Source organism: Clarias gariepinus, chromosome 11 (assembly GCF_024256425.1).
Source record: "Clarias gariepinus isolate MV-2021 ecotype Netherlands chromosome 11, CGAR_prim_01v2, whole genome shotgun sequence".
In the NCBI taxonomy this organism is placed as follows: Eukaryota; Metazoa; Chordata; class Actinopteri; order Siluriformes; family Clariidae; genus Clarias; species Clarias gariepinus.
Window position 1 is genome coordinate 33,126,030 of NC_071110.1, and position 17,521 is coordinate 33,143,550.

Sequence of the window (17,521 nt, forward strand, 5' to 3'; positions counted from 1 at the left end):
AACAATAACAACATTGAAAAGAAACAAGTCAACTGTTATCAAAGCAATATCACTCATCGGCAGCACCGTGGCTTAGGGTCGAGGGTTTGATTGACGTCCCGGGGGCTGTGTGTGTGTGGTGGGTTTCCTCCAGGTACCCAGACAAAATATTTTTACATTTCTATATTCTTATACTTTGTACATCAGAGTTTAAAGTTTCTTTTGTATAGTCTGTAAACCCTTTGTAATTTATAATCTTTTATTTTTATTCTATTTTATTCGGTAACTTTTGAAAAAGGTGCCACGGTGGTATAGTGGTTAGCACTGTGGTCTTGCACCTCCAGGCTGAGGATTAGATTTGCACCTTAGGATCTGTGTGTGTGTGTGAAGTTTGCATGTTCTCCCCGTGCTTGGTGGGTTTACTCCAGTTTCTCTGGTCACAGTCCAAAGACATACAAATTAGGGTAATTGATGTTCCCAAATTGCCCATAGTGTGTGAATAAGCATGTAAGTCCAGGGTGTACCCCGCCTCGAGCCCTGAATCCTGTATACAGGATTAATTCAATTCAATTTTATTTGTGTAGCGCTTTTAACAACTGTCATTGTCGCAAAGCAGCTTTACACAATCAAAAGAAATAATGAAGGTTTGTGTGAAATGTTAATGTGTATAAATCAAAATGATAGAATTGTCCCTGATGAGCAAGCTGAGAGCAACGGCGACAGTGGCAAGGAAAAACTCCCTGAGATGTCATTAGAAGAACCTGGAGAGGAACCAGACTCATTTGGGATGATAACTGATATGGAACGGTGTAGACGATGAGTGGGTGAGTCAAAAGTGATCAGAATCTGATTCGATGTTCTGTGTAGTTTGACTGTCACTATTGACGTGTCACTGTATGTACTGTGTATGCGTACCAAAATCATTTATAAAAATATTTGCCCCCCAGTTCCCACCTCATGGACGACCACGAGAAAGTCTCCATGGATTTGATGATATTTAGTTTATTATATTATAGAAATGGAAATTGTTTGCCCAACACGTGAAAATGATAATGCACACATTTTATGATAATCCTTGCTAAAATTCTTATTTATCCATAAATGCTAAAGTTTAATTTTTAATTTTTCCTTTAAACACAGAAAGACACAATGAAAACCTTGTTTTTAATGATTGATTATTAATTATTGAAGTATTTATTATTGCTTATCCTTATTTAACGAGTAATACAATCTAAAATAATAACAATAATGATAACAGCATGTCATATAGGGACAACGTTCCTGCTTCTTTGTCACGTGACACGGAATTCCTAGCATGATTAAACCGGAAGTTGTATACCCCGGCTTCCGGAAGGAGGAATCAGTCTGTCCGGTCTACGGACTGAAGGAGAAAGGTAAGGCTGTGCTGTCTCTGCATTGTGTTTTTATTGTTATTTATTGTAATTATGATTATTAGGATGTCATTAACTTGATCAGTATTCATATCTTCGTGTGACATTTGGAGGAATTTCTTTTTTATAAGCAATAAATTATTATTGTTATTACTATGAGGAGTACGCACTGTGTTCATGTATCTGTATGAACACTCACATCTCTCTCTCTCTTTCTCTCTCTCTTTCTTTCTCTCTCTCTTTCTCTCTCTCTCTCTCTCTTTGTTTGTTTGTGTTTGAGACATAAAAACAATCCATCTCCAAGTTAATTTATTTCTTTTTAGAAGTATAAAGTCTGTGCAGACGTGAATTGAATTGAAACTTATTTAAAGGCCTAGTTTTGGGGTTTCTAATGCATTTAGACGAGAATTATTATCTAATAATGATTTAATAATCAGCATGGTGGATTATGATTATTATTCTCACTGTAATTCTCTGTACGTCATCATCGTGTCACGTGATCAGCATTTAACACCTTTTAGACGACTTTTTATTATTATATAATTTCTCTTATTTAGATGATGACACTTGAGCTGTTTGGCTTGAATTATACCGAGATAATACCCCAAATAAAAGAGGATTATTAATATTATGGGGAAAAACAGGAGAGAGGAAATAAATGTTTCAATTTAAACTTTATACAGCCCTGTATCTGATCCTTTGCTGGTATTTAGTGTACATTTTGTCAAAGTAAAATCACTTAAAGCTGTTGAATGGCTTGTCATGATCATTATTGTGATGAATAAGTCTGTTTATAGAGGAGTAGTGGATGCTAGCTGTGTGGCTAATCCTGCTTTATAAGCCTGTAAAGCCTTTAAGTTTTAAACGCGACCCACAAAATAAGCTGTTTTTTTGGTTCTCGTGTTGTAAATTAAATTAATTTTCAGTCTGTAAAACTAATTATTACTTCACTCTATAGTTGTCACCTTTTTCATTTACACATAAATGTGTTTAATTCACGTTAAAACCGAAGCTAACCGCTGAAGCTAACACCAGCTAGCCGAGTCTTAGCCCTGATTAGCTTCTGCTCCATTAGCTTTATTTGCTAGTTTGTTTTCTTTCTCACTTCTCCACAATACCGTGGTGTTTCCGTGATTTTTTTCATTTCCACAACAGTTTTGTGTTACTTTATGGCACTTTTTTCGTGTTTTCTCTCCATGACACGTCGACAAATATAACGTTAAACCGAGCTCAAGGCCAGGATTCAGGGCTAGCTCTCTAATCAATCATTTCTAACACGTTAGCGGTTTAAACTAATATACAGGATCAGAGTTTAAGTGTTGATATTGTGTATTTATTTGTATTATTTGTAATATTGCACATGACACGTAAGCTGTGACATATGATCGTATGAGACGTTGGGAACACAGATTTGTGGTTTGTTCATTGTGTGACTAGCGGTGAATCGTTTGGTGAATCGGTTCCTTTCTAAGAAGTTGAGTGAGTCGGTTCATAAGTTCAATTGAATTTAGGTTTTTGTGGTTTCTTCTGTGAGAACTTAACAACTATAAGCATCAGGGACGTGAATCACCAGTTACATCATGATACCCTGGTGCTGATTTTATTAAAACAGTGTTTCTATAAATATCACGATTTTATGACTAAATCTAAATTTTTGTTCGTCACAGACACAGCTGTACACGGTATGATGTGCAGTGAAATGAAATTACATGACTGTTCGTGCCCTAAAAAAGGAAGAAAAAAAAAGGCCAATAAAAAAGATGTCAAATATAAAATCTGCATATAAAGTAAAATGTATGAATTCCCGATTTAATATAAAAAAATCCAGATTTTGTCACAATTTTAAACCTTTAAAAAGTAATTATATAAAGCCTGTACCTTATAACAATAATTTTCTTACTTTAAAATCAAGCGCGGCTTTTAAACAATACCAACTAACTTTAAATACAGGAGTACAAATGCTCTTAATTATACACAAAGCTACTTTTTTACTGATCAGTGTGTATCTGTCAATTATTATTTTTAAACAAACTTAACAAATAATTCACTCCTACGACACAGGATGGAAATGTGTGAATAGTTCAGAGTGTGCCGCATCATAAAGAAACAGTGACGTTTTCTGCCTTAAGTGCCTCAAAAAATCGTAAAATTCAACTTGATATCGAGCTTGCAGTTTGAGTCGCTGAAGGCACGTGCGGCTTCTAATGTTTCTAAGATTTTCGACTAATTTGTGCTCGCCATGTTCTAACTGCAAAATAAATTGAGCAAGTGGCGATGGCGTGGTGATTAGCACCGTAGCCTCGCACCTTCAGGAGTGCTGCCTAAGGTCTGTCGCTGGAGGATCTAACGCAGAGCTCTACTCGTCCACCGAGTCTGTTAGACAAGTCATTCAGATCTCTTAAAATGTAATAAAAAATCGCTTGATAATGGCAAAGAAACTATGCTGACTAAAGCAGGTCTGATGTTTGTTTATGATGTGTGTAAATTGTGTATAATGTGTGTTTGCTTGGTCCTGTTGTAGCAGGCGTTGATTGTCTTTAATATAGCTGAAAAGCTCAATACTGTGAACGTCTGTACGGTTTAGTTCCTGCCTGTAGTTAACAACAATCTTCATGCACGTGTACGTACAAACAGTGTATCTGTATTATTTAACACAATTTTTACAGTAATGCACCTTAAGTTGTAAACAGTGTATGTTTTTTTTTTTACCCTTACTGCAATTATTGGTTGTTGCTTGCTTTTATAATATGTGATAATCTGGCTGCTGTAATGACAAAACTAGATTATAATCAGTTTAATTTTTGCACAAAAAATCCCACAAGAGCCGAACTTTGAATCTGACCTGATTGATTCATTTTAGAAGAGTCGGTTCACTGAAGTGAATCAGTCGCCTCGGGTCGCCTCCTGCTTTCAATTTGCTGAGCGTCAGACTGGTCACATGGTCCTCGTTTGTCTTTGCTTTATCCCTGCTCGCTTTATTTTTCTTCTTTCTTTTTATTTTTTTTTTAACTGGTCAGCATGATTTCTCTTTCATTCTTTCTCTGTCCACTTGTCTGGCTTTTTTTTTTGTCCTGCAGTTTGGTCTGTCTGCTACTTTCTTTCTTTTCTTCAGTTTTTCTTTTTTTTTTTAAACAAATTATAGTTCTATAGGGTTAGTTCTCTCTTTTATTTATTAGCATTTTGTCTGAATCACTTGTTGAATCATATTTTTCTTGCATTATGTTTTCAGCTATGCAGTGACATGACTGTGGCCTCTAGGGGGCAGAAATAAACACACAAAATAAACAATCGAATAATACTATTGGGTAAAAACAAACTTACTTCAACAGTCCCTCCTTTTGGGTGTAAAACTCGAGCAGATAGGTGTATTTTCACCTTTTCACTGCAGAAAGTGGCGAGCTAAAGCTTAGCGTTGATGCTGCCTATTACATGTTAAGCTCCGCCCACTGGATGAGTGCAGTCATGTCCTGTTATTATCCACCTAGCTGGCATGCTTACTCCTTAAACGCTGTGTCCAACATGAAACCGAAGCAGTGTTTCTAAGTTTAGCGTTCTGTAACTCATGAGAAAAGCTGCGAAAGCTGCACGTCATGTCCACAGTCACGACCGGCTGCAGCTCCACACGGCACTCTCTCCCAGCTCTGATGCTAGTCATAGATTAAAGAGTAAATATTAGCAGTGTGTGCTGTGGTAAATGCTAGGCTAGTGCATGGTGCGAGCGTTTCATTTCCCCCTTCACACTCTGTATCATGATATTGTACAGAATCCTTAAAAAATAAGTTTTCTAATCACGTTAAAAATGCAGATTTTGAGCAAATTTATGGATCATGGTGTGTGTCTTGTGTTGTAGAACCGCTTTGATCAGGGTATAGTCTTGTCATGTCACCGTTCATCAGGTTATTGTGATTCTCATAACCGTTATTGCCAAAGAAAAGGTCATGAAAGTTCACCTCCACGTCAACCCCACCTCAAATAGTTTCCACACTGTTAACAGAATAAGATGATTGAGTTACACACACACACACACTGTTTCGTGTTTGTTTGAACTATTTGTCGACATGTGACGCCTGACTCCGCTCCTGAGTGCGCACTCACGCTGATGTGTCATGGCTGTGGATACAAAGGTCTCGACGGAGCACGCAGCATTCTTCTTCACCACCACAAACAGGCCCACATGTGACTTGAGTCGCATGTGTGTTTGTAAGAGAGAGAGAAAAAAAAAGTGTGTGAGAGTGTGGGAGGCTCTTGAGAATATTTGATATTATGCAATCCTCAGATGGCTGCTAATGGACTCGGATATTTTTTAAATCTGATCTCATGAAACCGTACTGTAATGTAATAATTCTCAGGCACTGTTATCGCATTTCTGTGTGTTTCGTACGTTTTTTTTTTTTTTTTTTTTTTTTGACTCTGTACGGTAATGTTACGATTGATGCCGGGAAACTCAGATGTACAGTACGTCACTTTATCGTTAATGTCTGTTTATTTTCATTTCTTTCTTTCTGTAGAGTTTTTCAGTAGGTGCCTGAGCCTGACCTGGACGTGGATCCAAATGAAATGAATAAAGTACCAGGACCCCCGTCCTCCTCCCCCCTCCCTGCACCCTCTCCTAACCTGCCCCAGGTAAAGAAGGTTATATGTAGATTAGATCTTTAACTTGGATCTGGGCAAAAGTTTAAAACGACTCGCGTTGTGCTCTGCTTCCTGTTTTTCATCTCCAGCCTAACTTCTCACCCACTCCACCCCCATCTATGGTTTTTGCCACGCCCACTCCACCTCCAATGAACCCCGTGGGCCCACCCCGACAGGTATGTCACTGCACAAACTGCAAGTGCATTAAAGAGTCAGGGGCGTTCATTAGAGAGTCAGATGTGAAGAATGAATCAATTAAAGAATCAAGTGCATAAATGAATCAGTACGAGAGTCAGGTGGGTTAACTAGAGAATCACGAACAATAACAAATTATATGGTGACATGCCTTAAGAGGCAAAGAATCAGTTTCAGCAGAGTCATTTGAGTGTCTTGTGCATAAAACAATCAAAATCATTAAAGACTCAGTCACATTAAAGAATCAGTCAAAGAATTAAAGGAGCATTAATTACAGAATTAGGAGCAGTAATTAATGAGTTAAGGTATCAGGTCCATAAATGAATCGTTTAGACCGTCATGTGCATTGACTAAGAAATTAGAGAATCATCTACATTAACAAATCTTTTGACGACATGTGCCTTCAGGAGTCAGTTTTATTTGAATCAGTAAGAGTGTCTGGTGCATTAAAGACACAGTTAACAAATCTGAAGCAGTAATTAGTCAATTAAAGAATCAGTTGCACTGAAGAATGAATTTGAATGTTTGGCGCATTAACAAATTAGACTTCCTTAAGAATAATTTTATCAGTTAAGGTACTAGGTGAACTGAAGAATCAGATTCTTTAAAGAATCAATTAAAGAGTCATGTGAAGTTTCAGAGTCAAATAGTATCAAGTTCATCAAAGAGTCAGTTTAAAAATCGAGCATATCAAGTTAAGAATTAAATGCCTTAAAGAGACGGTTAAATCACAAGCCTCAAAGACAGTCGTATGCTGTATTATTATTTTTTGCATCCTTGGTGTTGAAGAATTACTCACACTTGTGCATAAATATTAACCCCCATGTGACAGATGCCAGTTCTTGTGAAATCACCCGTGTGCTGGTTTCAGTGTTGTTTTTCGGATGCTCTTAAACAGAAGCACAGCTTGATTCTTAAGCTTAAAGGGGTCATACAGGCCTACATGCACTTTTTTAAGCTGTTTGGACTGAACCGTGTGTTAGGAGAGTGTGTACACAACCACTCTACGATGATAAAGAGCCGCCCAGTGGTTTTCTTTTCATTTATTACAATAACATCCCCCTTCTGAAATCAGGCCAATCGCAAATGCCTGTCGATGTGACGCCACACCACAAGAGGCCGCTCCTACTATAGTTGATTGACACTGGTGTTTTATCAAAGACCCGCCCCGAGTGAGAAGAAGCTGTCGGCCATTGTTTTTCGCCGCTGGAGCAAAATGTTGCCTAAGCGAGTGTTGTGTACAGTTGTTGGGTGTAATAGCGAACACAGCAGTCGTCATTCACTACCTAGGGTACCTACCTAGGGTTAGGTATCTGAGCCACTGAGGACGCAGTGGCTGAATTTAGTTTTTAAAGCTAACGTCCCCGCCGATTTACCTAAATGCGTTCATGTTTGCGATAATCATTTCTCACCAGACTGCTTTATAAACGCGGGTCAATATAAAGCAGGTTTTACTAGGAAGCTGCTCCTAAAAAATGGATCTGTACTAATGCTTCGTGTTCCTGCTTCATCTTCACCAGGCTCAGTGCGTAATTTATTTTTCTATGAATCTTTGCAGATCGCCTTTTCTAATAATCACGATGAATGCGGAGTGTAAGTTAACTTATACTCTCATAGAACATGGTTATGGCTTCTTCTCTGTGTACATCTATCTCTATATAATCCCTAATCGCCCGTTTATAATAAACAATGCATTGAGGGGATTGTCTAGTTGCAAACTGTGTGGGTAGTCGGAAAACTTTATTATGCTTACCTTTGTTACGTTAGATGGTTTATAACGATGTCTGTCGAAGATTAAGAAGTCATGTAAACACATCAGTAAACACATCGCGTCCGTATCTCTCTAAGTAAGCTTCTCCGCTTTATGTTGTTGTTGCTCGCGGCAGCGCAACAGCCCATTAATTCATGCCCATGCAGTGATGAGAGACAAATCGAGTCGATGTATGTCCATTCTTTTAATTTCTGCGTTGTTAGGCGATATTACAAACTTCCGCGTAGGTTCTGACTTAAATCAAACCAAAAACGACTGAAGAAAACAGGCTCAGGCTCCATATTCCAGTGTTTTCCAGTTTGGACTGCATTACCCACAAAGCACTGCGTTGTGGGCAATGCTTTGTGGGTAATGCAGTCCAAAGCATTGCCCGCACTGGACTACACTTCCGTGGCTATACCCCACGTGTGTTGTGAAGACACGCCCCACAGAACTGGGGGGGCGGGCTCAGCAGAGGTCATGAGCATTTAAAGTAGCATGTACTGAAACAGGTTGCTGAGAACAGAGCTAGTTTTTACCAGGTAAAAGTAGTGGTTTTTTTTACACAATCCTTTAGAATTTTTAATTAACGTATAATACAAACTTTTAATTAGGACCCTAAAGATCATATTAACATTTAATGAAAAATGGGATGTGTAGGACCTTTAATTCTTAAATTCTTAACCTCTGTCTCTGTCTCTCTCTCTCTCTCTCTAGCCGTACTACCCTGTTCGGCCCACGTTACCCCAAAACCCCTCCCGAGCACAGGCAAGCTCCGCTCCACGTCCCATCCCTCAAACGCCACATGGGACACACACCCCTCACGTCTTCCAGACAGGCTCCCAAATGATGATGATCCAACCGCAGCCAATCAGCTTTCCTAACTCGCAGGCTCCTGCATACTACATTTCCGGCCAGGTTAGTACTGATCTGATTTAATCCCTAGGTGTTTGATACTGATACTTTTTTCTTGTTTATTATATCATAATGGTAACAAGAATTTCTCTTTTTTAAATTAATTTGCAGTTGTCATTTCTCAGAAATGAGTGCCTCAGGGATAAGCTCTGGGCCCACTTTAGATTAGATATATGTGCAGAATGTGCAGTTTCTTGAAACCTGATAGAAAAATTTAATAATGGGGGGAAAAACTCAGCTCAACTAATTAAGCCACAGACCTTTTGCAGGTAAAACTATCAAAAACATAGTTTTTTTATGGTGCTTAAATTTTTTTTTGTCCCCAGTACCGCCCCTCGTTCGTTTCTCCTCAGCAGTACCAGGTCGCTGGATCTCCGAACTTTTATCCTGGAAGCAGTCAAGCTGAGTATGGTGTGTATACATATACGCGCGCGTGTACACACACACACACACATTCTGATGGGTCAGGTGTCTGCTGCTGCTGTAAAAAAATAAATACATTAATGAAATTTTTGGATTTTAGTTTTAAGTGTGTTTTTGATATGATTTATTCAGTAATACACAAAGTAATAAATTTATCGTGTTACTTGCTCTACCCTCCAGACCACTAGGGGGTGCAGTACAAATTTCTTCTCAAGATTAAATTAAAGCTGGTCAGTCAGACGGCAGCCGGTATGATGAGCATGTAAATGCATGCGCACTTTCACGTGGAGTTATTTTTATCAGGTTGCTGAGGGATGCACAAACACACATACACACGCGCACACGCGCGCAGAGCAAAAGTGCCAGCACACTCGACCCTGTGGATCAAATCTCTCACTCCTGCTGGATCACTTAGGGCTAACTGAGGCTACAAGAGCAGAAAGAGAGGGAGAGAACAGAAAAGACAAAGGGAATAGTTAGAGTAGCTGTGTGAGAGAGAGAGAGGGAGGAGGGACGATGGGGAACAAAGCGTCCAGCAGCAGTACTGATGGTACGTCTGCGAGTCTGTATGTCGTCTTCTTGTTTAGTCATCCTCTCTTTCTGTCTGCCTGCTCTCTCCTGTTATCTGTCTCGTATCACAGGCTGTATGTCACTGCTCCCCTCCCCAAAAATATTTTTCTTTCCCTGTTTCTTGCTTGGTCTTAAACTTTTGTCTGTCCCCATCTCTCTCCCTCACTTACTCTCTTTCTTTCTCTCTCTCTCTCCTTCATTCCATGTGTGATTATGACTATATTTAGTCTTGAGTTCTCACTGCTCCACACCGCAGCCTCTGTAGCAGCAGGTTGTGAGTGTGTGAGACCCAGAGAGAGAAAGAGAGAGAGACACACACCATCACTAACAGGATTTTGGAAGTTCTCTCTCTTCATAACAATAATAATGGAAGAATGGCTAAACATGTCTATCGCAGTAAGTTTTCTGAAAGTCAGCGTGTTGGTGTGCATCAGTCGTTATTGTGACATGACGTGATGTGTGTTTTATTTTAGATGATCTGAATTTTTAAAGTTGGGTTCTCTGTTTTAGCTAATTTTAAAATATAATGAAGTTTTACCTTAAATGTTCTGTTTTAATGAACGTTTCGTTAAATGGTTCATAAGTCCTCTTTAAAAAGGCAAAGGGAATGATTTCTGGTGTTGAATGAACACCGCTTTGTTACACCTCTCAGACAAGACCAAATCAAACAGGACTTTTCCGTGTCATACCTTTTAGGTTTAATTTTTGTTTTAATCTGAAAATCCGAACCTAACAAACCATTAACAGTTATTTAAAACTGACCTTCTTTGACCTGAAGGATGACTGATGACCCTTTACTTTACTTGTAAAAGCTAAAATAGTTTTATTTATTCCTAAATGTTATGATGAGTTTATGGAGTTTTCTTTTTTTTTTCCTTTGTGTGTTTGTGTGTTACAGCTGGAGCGTACTACCCCGCCCAACCCCAGTTCACACCTCCTGTAGCCCCAGCACCTGTCCTCATGAATCCTGCCCCTCAGCAGCAGCAAGCCCCGCCCCCTCCTCAGCATGCAGCACCGGCCAAACGGGAACGCAAACAGGTGAGTAACCCTCATCATCTGCTGTTACACTCAGGAGAAGTCTACACGCAGGTCAGAAACACCGCTGCACATGTTAAAGGCTTTTTTAAAAATTTCTTTAAAATGTTTGTGTTAAGTATTGTGATTGTTGACATAGAGGCTGACGTGGGCGTGCTGATGCGATTAATGATTAGGGTTAATTAAGATACGAACATAAAAATAATATAAATATAGTAATCTCTCTTTTTGGAGCCTTTGATTTATTATATTACTCCTCTGGTATTTCATTTCTTGTAATGTTACTGCTTTTTACTTTACCTCTAATCATTTTATTGCCCTCGTCTTTGATCTCTAGTAATAGTAATACTCTAGGTTCAGTCTCTATAAGTTTTACTGATTTTGGTTTGATTTTTTTTTATCTCTAGTGATTTTACTGCTGTAGTAGTAATGTCTAGTATTTTATTGCTCTGTATTAATTTCCCTGCTCTACATAATATAATAATGTTTTACAAAAATAATAATAATAATGTTTTATTTTTACTGCCCTGGATTCAACTCTACTAATTTAATGCCATAGTGTTTGATGCACAATTTAATCCATCTTTTGTTGATCAATTCAGTTAATTAAGTAGATTCAGAATTGATTCACATATCTTAACTTAGAGAAAACTTTCTAACTGTAAATCTACTAAAATTTGTCTAATACCACTTTTTATTTGTTCAAAGGGCTATACAAATAAAATTTAATTGAACTTTTTGCAGAAAATAAAAACCACTTTCATCTTCCACAAAAACTCTTGTTTTGCAAGTCATACATCGTTAACATCGTTTAACATCGTCTTTATTTTATCTTTTTCAATACCACCACCAAGTGTGGCAGGGGAAAGAGATTATCACTTTGTATGAGACATGACCTTTAAACTTTTCAACAGCACAGGTTGTACAGCATTTCAGTGTTCCTAGACTATTCGTTCATTAGAACTGGAAAAAAAAGATTTTCTTTAAAATTAGAAAATAATTCATATTTTGATTAGGATCAGTAAACTCAGCATAAAAAACAATTATTTTTTTAGTCCTTCTTAAATTTTTTTTTATTTGATAGTGTCCCAGCTAGACCTGAGAAAGTCCTTGTCCAAAACCAGGGTTCACATTTTGAAGTAGCTAAAAAAAAAAAAACTGATTAGAATATATGACGAAAGATACCTCATTATAGATCCCTGCAAAAACAAACTGACTTCCTCATACATTTCAGAAACATAAGATGTAATTTTGTCAGGAAATTTATCTGACTGAAAAACTTATGTGACAAATACATTCAAAGTAGGTTTTATTTTAATACTTAAGATCCTTTTTACATTTTCTTCAGTAAAACATTAGTTTTTGTTATTTTCTGTTGATATTAATTTCTACTTATTATCAGTGAAGTGTTATTTCAATAAGTCCAGCCTTTATTCATCACATACTGTATACATTACTGCAGAGTGAAATTCCTCATTCTTTGCATATCCCAGCATTGTTAGTAGGCTGGGGGTCAGAGCGCAGGGTCAGCCATAATACAGCGCCCCCGGAGCAGACGATGATGGGTTGAGGGCCTTGCTCAAGCGCAGCAACCTTGCTCAACAGCAGCAACCCAGTGGAGCTGGGGCTCGAACCACCAACCTTCTGATCTGTAACTTAGAGCCTTAACTCACTGACCCACCACTGCCCCTATATTAATAATTACTACTAATAATAATTAAGCATGATTCATTGCTTCAACCGCACCACCCTGGAGGTGCGAGGTGACGGTGCTAACCACTATGCCACCGTGCCTGCTAAATCACAATTCAGTGGTTTTAATAACTAAAGCCTGGATTAAAAAAAGAGTTTCATGCTAAAACTTGTTCATTTAAAAATGTTTTAAAGATGTGAAAATTGATTCCAGGGTGTTAAATTCTGCATAAACGTTTAAAATAAGACCTAATAGTTCTGTATTTGTGAAACCATTTGATATATTTTTTTTAAAGATCTCTTATAATTTACTAGAGGTTTACCTGCAGCTCCGCCCACGTACATGAAGTTTACCCACGGCTCCGCCCACATGCAGATCTTGATGCCTGCGTGCTATCATACCTGTGAATGGAGTGTGCGGTTAACTCGCTGCCCTCCTCACGCTGCTCCAATGTTTCGGCAGCCCTTAATTCTGCCTGTTGCAGAATTCGTCACAGTCTGATTCGGGGTTTCAGTGTCCCCGAGCTCGCCCTGATGTACCCATTTTCACCACAGATGACACTGCTTACTATTACTTTCAGTGAGAAGCGCCTGTGACACGATCACAGTAGTACCTTAAAGGTTGATGAGGCTGTCTACCATTACAGTCGGTGTGAAACGTCTGTGACACGCCCACAGTACGAAACAAAAGCTGATAATTGCCTGTGACACGCCACAGCATAACATAAATCTGTGCAAACACCCCCGACCACGGGCCATGCACCGCCCGCTGCCAAAACAAAGAATTTCTATTTTTTATATATAGATGTCAACACCTTCAGGTAGGAATCTTAGTATTTTTTTTTTTTTTGTAATTTGTTCCCACAATAGTGTATTTGTAATCAAATGTTACATTTCTTAACATTTTAAGGAAGATTTATTTTCAAATAAAATTTTTTAAATAAATTTTTTAACTTGAAAACGAACAAGTCTTGGTTTACGAGTACCGAGTATCATGTATCACGCATGCGCTTCTTGTTTTGACGCCGAGCGTCACGTGATCACAACTGAGCCAATGCTTTTTCTCTCACTTGTGCTGCAGAATTGTGGGTAATCGTCTCTCCTGCTGGGTCTTAGTGCTTGTCTCTTACTGGTATGATCAACATCCGTGCACGCGTGTACTGTTTACTATAACACTGTGACCACGTGTGTGTTTAAAACATTTATTTTGTGTCTGTATGCGTGTGTGTACAGCGCATATGAAAAACAAAGGCAAGTCTCGTGACTTGAGAGGTTAAAGATTTATTTTCTCTCTCTGCTCAAGGCTTAGCCTGCTCTTTGTGTCTGTGTGCGCGCGTCATTGGACCCTGTACCACGCACACCCCTCTCCTACTTTCGCGTTTACAAACACACACACCCCTTCTTTTCAAAGGTAAAGTGCAGTTTAATTTGTTTAATTTTTACTTTACGGCAGTGATTTAGTTAGTGTATCGCTCAATCGAGTGTCATTGGAGAGGTTTTTTGTTTATTTTTCCGATAAAACAGTGTTTCCATTGTGTGTGTGTGAAAAGAATTTAAAACAATATATATTTTTATGTATTAATTTTTTGGGCTGTGGAACGAATATTTTAAGTTTCCATTATTTCTCATGGGAAAATTCGATTTGGTTTAAGAGTGGACGTAACGCCACTTTCGGAACGAATTATGCTCTTAATCCAAGGTTCCATTGTATACTGTTTTTAGGGGAAAAGCAAGGGTGGATTTTTATTTTTTTTTTTTTTTCTCCATAATGACTTGGAGGAAGCCAGTTTATACCCTAATTAAATGCTATTAAAAGTTGCTGTATTAAAATTAGGAATAATTATACAACAGTTACCAAATAGACTTGGTTAAAAACTAAATTCTTCACACAGTAAATATAATTTAAATAAATATTTTGATATTGGCAAAAATTTTGTAATGCACTGAAATGGTTGTCAAAAGAAGGTTACAACTGGAAGGTTGCTCCAAACCAAGGTTTGATATCCCATTCGGAATGACTGAGACACGGTTAGTAGTCTTTAATACTTTAAAGACTTTAATAAGCAATTTCCTTCTCTCAGTTTGATGTCTCGCAGTTATTTTGTTGCTCTAGATCTTTACTAATTATACTGCTTTAAATTTTTGCTTTAAATTATATTGCTTTAAAATTTATTGCCTTAGTGATTCGTTTTACAGATCCAGTTTTTGTAGCTTTTGCCCTTAAGTTATCTTTAGTGTTAAGCTCGCTATTAATTTTACTGCTATAATGTTTGCTCTCTCTTCGACTCCTCTAGAACTCTGATTATGGACAGTAAAGGATATGCCGTGTAGGTTAACTGGCATTTTCATGTTGCCCATAGTGTATGTTTGGATACATATATGGTTCTAATCTGAGGTGCTGGTTGTTGATTGGTGATTTTTGAGGCTGGTGACTCTAAATGAACTTCTCCTCTGCAGCAGAGCTCAGTTTTGGTCTTGCTTTCCTGGGAAGGTCTTCATAAGAGACAGGTTCATCATGAAGCTTGATGGGTTTACAAACGCACTTAATACTGTTCTTGTAAGAACTGTTCCAGAACAGCTGATGATTGTCCAACTGACTAATTACCTAATGCCATATGCGTTATTTAATTTTTTTGAAAAACATTTAGAGTTTTGGGACGTTTTTTGTTTGTCTGTTTTTTTTTAAACGTGCCAACTATTTTGAGCCCTATTGAGCACTATTTTTTTTCTGTGCATAAAATTTTTTAGTTTAAACATTTATGTCCTATATTGTGAAATAAAACATTGGCTCATGTGATTTGAAATTCTTGTTTTTGTTTTATTTAAATTTTACAAAAAGACGACCTCCCGATGGATGGACTATTTACTAATCTTATGTATGATAATTTTTCTAGTGCAGTCTTTGATGTAAGTTTACAGCTTTTCACTTGTTAGTCGTTGTTAGTGCTCTTCTCTTCTCTGCTCTGACGTCATTTCTGCTTCAATGGACCAGGGGTAGCTCAGTGGTTAAGGCATTGGACTACGGTTTGAAAAATCCCAGGTTCGAATCCCACAACCACCAAGTTGCCACTGTTGGGCCCTTGAGCGCGGCCCTTAATCCTCAACTGCTCAGATGTGTAATGAGATAAAAATGTAAGTCGCTCTGGATAAGAGCGTCTGCCAAATGCCTAATTGTAAATGTAAATTTCAGTCGTAATTTTTTTTGCTGATCTGGTTTTATTATTATGCTGCGTGTGTGCACAGTTATTTCCTGAAAACTAACGTCTCTAATGTAGTTTAACCTCTGGTGTAGTTAGTCTCTAGTCGTGTTAGTCATGTGACTCCGGTGTTTACGGGGGCGTGCAGCTGGTAGAGCATTTAACGGGGTGAACTTTGACCCACCGGACGCTCGCTGTCCTGCACGCAGCCGCCACCCCCATCCTCCCCCACACACACACACACTCCGCCTGGAGCGCGTTAGCGAGTTTTTTAGCTAACGTAGCGGAACAAGAAAGACAAGAAGGAAGGAAGAGAATAATGACCGTACAGGAAGAATGATTTTGCCAAAAAAAGAGTGAGAAACAGGTTTTTTTTTTTTTGGTGTGTGTGTGATGTAACTTCATGAGACAATGCAAAACATGCACCTTATGGTTAGTTAGCTGTCATGATACTGCGCAGTCATGCTGCCATTCTAGGCTTTGCTATCTATGGTGTGTGTGTGTGTGTATGTGTGTGAGAGAGAGAGAGAAGGACAAGTCAGCACAACTCAGCAGCTCCACGTGGCTCGACTCCCTTTCCCGCCCACTCTCTGGCCCGGAAGGGGAATATCCTCCCCATGTTTCTCTCACTCTCTCTCTCACACACACACACACACACACACACACACACACACACACACACACACACACTCCCCCCACGTCTGTCTCTCTCACTCGGTGGGTGTGTACACACATTCCACTGCACTCATTTCACAAGGCCTCTCTCTCTCCCCCCCGCTTTTACACACTCTAATTTCTGCCTACGTACATGCGCGTGTGTGTACAGAGTCGGGCTGGGTTTGGACTCGGCCTCCAGGACTAGACAGGCCTTTGGGCCTTTAGCGCTGCTAACAAATGTGCTGGCTCATGCCTGTGTGTGAGAGAGAGAGACAGACAGAGAACTTGATTGCGGGAAACTTTTTCACAGACTCAAGTTAGGTAAGACTGACAAACAGTCGCTGAATTTCTGTGTGTGTATGTGTGTGTTTGTTTTGCCTTTTCTCTGATTCAGGTAGAACTAAAGCGTGTGTGTGAGAGAGGTAGAGTGAGAATACAGAGACTCAATAACTGGAGTGGTTTAACTCTTCAGCGTTCCTTCGCCCGTCTCTTTCTCGTCTCTCGCTCCTGCATATTTTTTTTTTATTATTTTTTTTATCATGCATGTGAAAACTCTTTAACTTGTCCTCCCCAGATAATAATACGAGACCCTAACCAAGGAGGCAAAGATATCACAGAGGAGATAATGTCCGGGGGCCGCAGCGCCTCCACACCCACGCCTCCACAGGTAACGCACCTCCACTTTAGTACAAGTGTACTAAAGTGTAACAAGTTTTTGTCAAGAGTCAATGAAATGTTTTACGGCACAAATGTGTCATTGAATATCATCTGTAGCATGGACACGTGCATCACATGCACATGCATGACCTTTCTTTTAAATCATGTTCCCCTCTTCCAGTCAGTTCTGTCCACATCAGAGGGTGGAGCCATCACACAGTCTAATGGTGAAAAAGCCACGCCCCCTGTTGCCGCAGCCAGAACAGGTAAGGAGTGCATCAATAAGTAATGGTCATTGTCTGTGCATTGTTTTGGGTTTTTTTTGGACTCTTATAATGATTAAACACACACACATTGTCCATGTGGTAGCTTCTTACTCAGAAGTGATTCTTGGATCTCTAGGTCTCTTTGAAGATGAAAGTTTTTGA

The 17,521-nt window shown here is 38.9% G+C and overlaps 1 protein-coding gene across 2 annotated transcripts in view; it reads left to right on the forward strand.

The window, feature by feature from the left end:
- Positions 1 to 1,356: 1,356 nt before the first annotated feature.
- Positions 1,357 to 17,521, forward strand: part of wu:fb16f03 (eukaryotic translation initiation factor 4 gamma 1) — a 28,060-nt gene continuing 11,895 nt past the window's right edge. The window contains exons 1-8 of one of the 2 annotated variants that reach the window (XM_053506829.1): positions 1,357 to 1,373; positions 5,879 to 5,993; positions 6,092 to 6,178; positions 8,665 to 8,865; positions 9,189 to 9,273; positions 10,754 to 10,893; positions 17,011 to 17,103; positions 17,275 to 17,359. In XM_053506829.1, the coding sequence (XP_053362804.1) occupies positions 5,928 to 5,993; positions 6,092 to 6,178; positions 8,665 to 8,865; positions 9,189 to 9,273; positions 10,754 to 10,893; positions 17,011 to 17,103; positions 17,275 to 17,359 (757 nt within the window). In that variant the 5' untranslated portion in view covers positions 1,357 to 1,373; positions 5,879 to 5,927. Of the gene's footprint in view, positions 1,374 to 5,878; positions 5,994 to 6,091; positions 6,179 to 8,664; positions 8,866 to 9,188; positions 9,274 to 10,753; positions 10,894 to 16,571; positions 16,758 to 17,010; positions 17,104 to 17,274; positions 17,360 to 17,521 lie in introns of those variants that run through there. The other variant, XM_053506830.1, reaches the window with a different exon arrangement.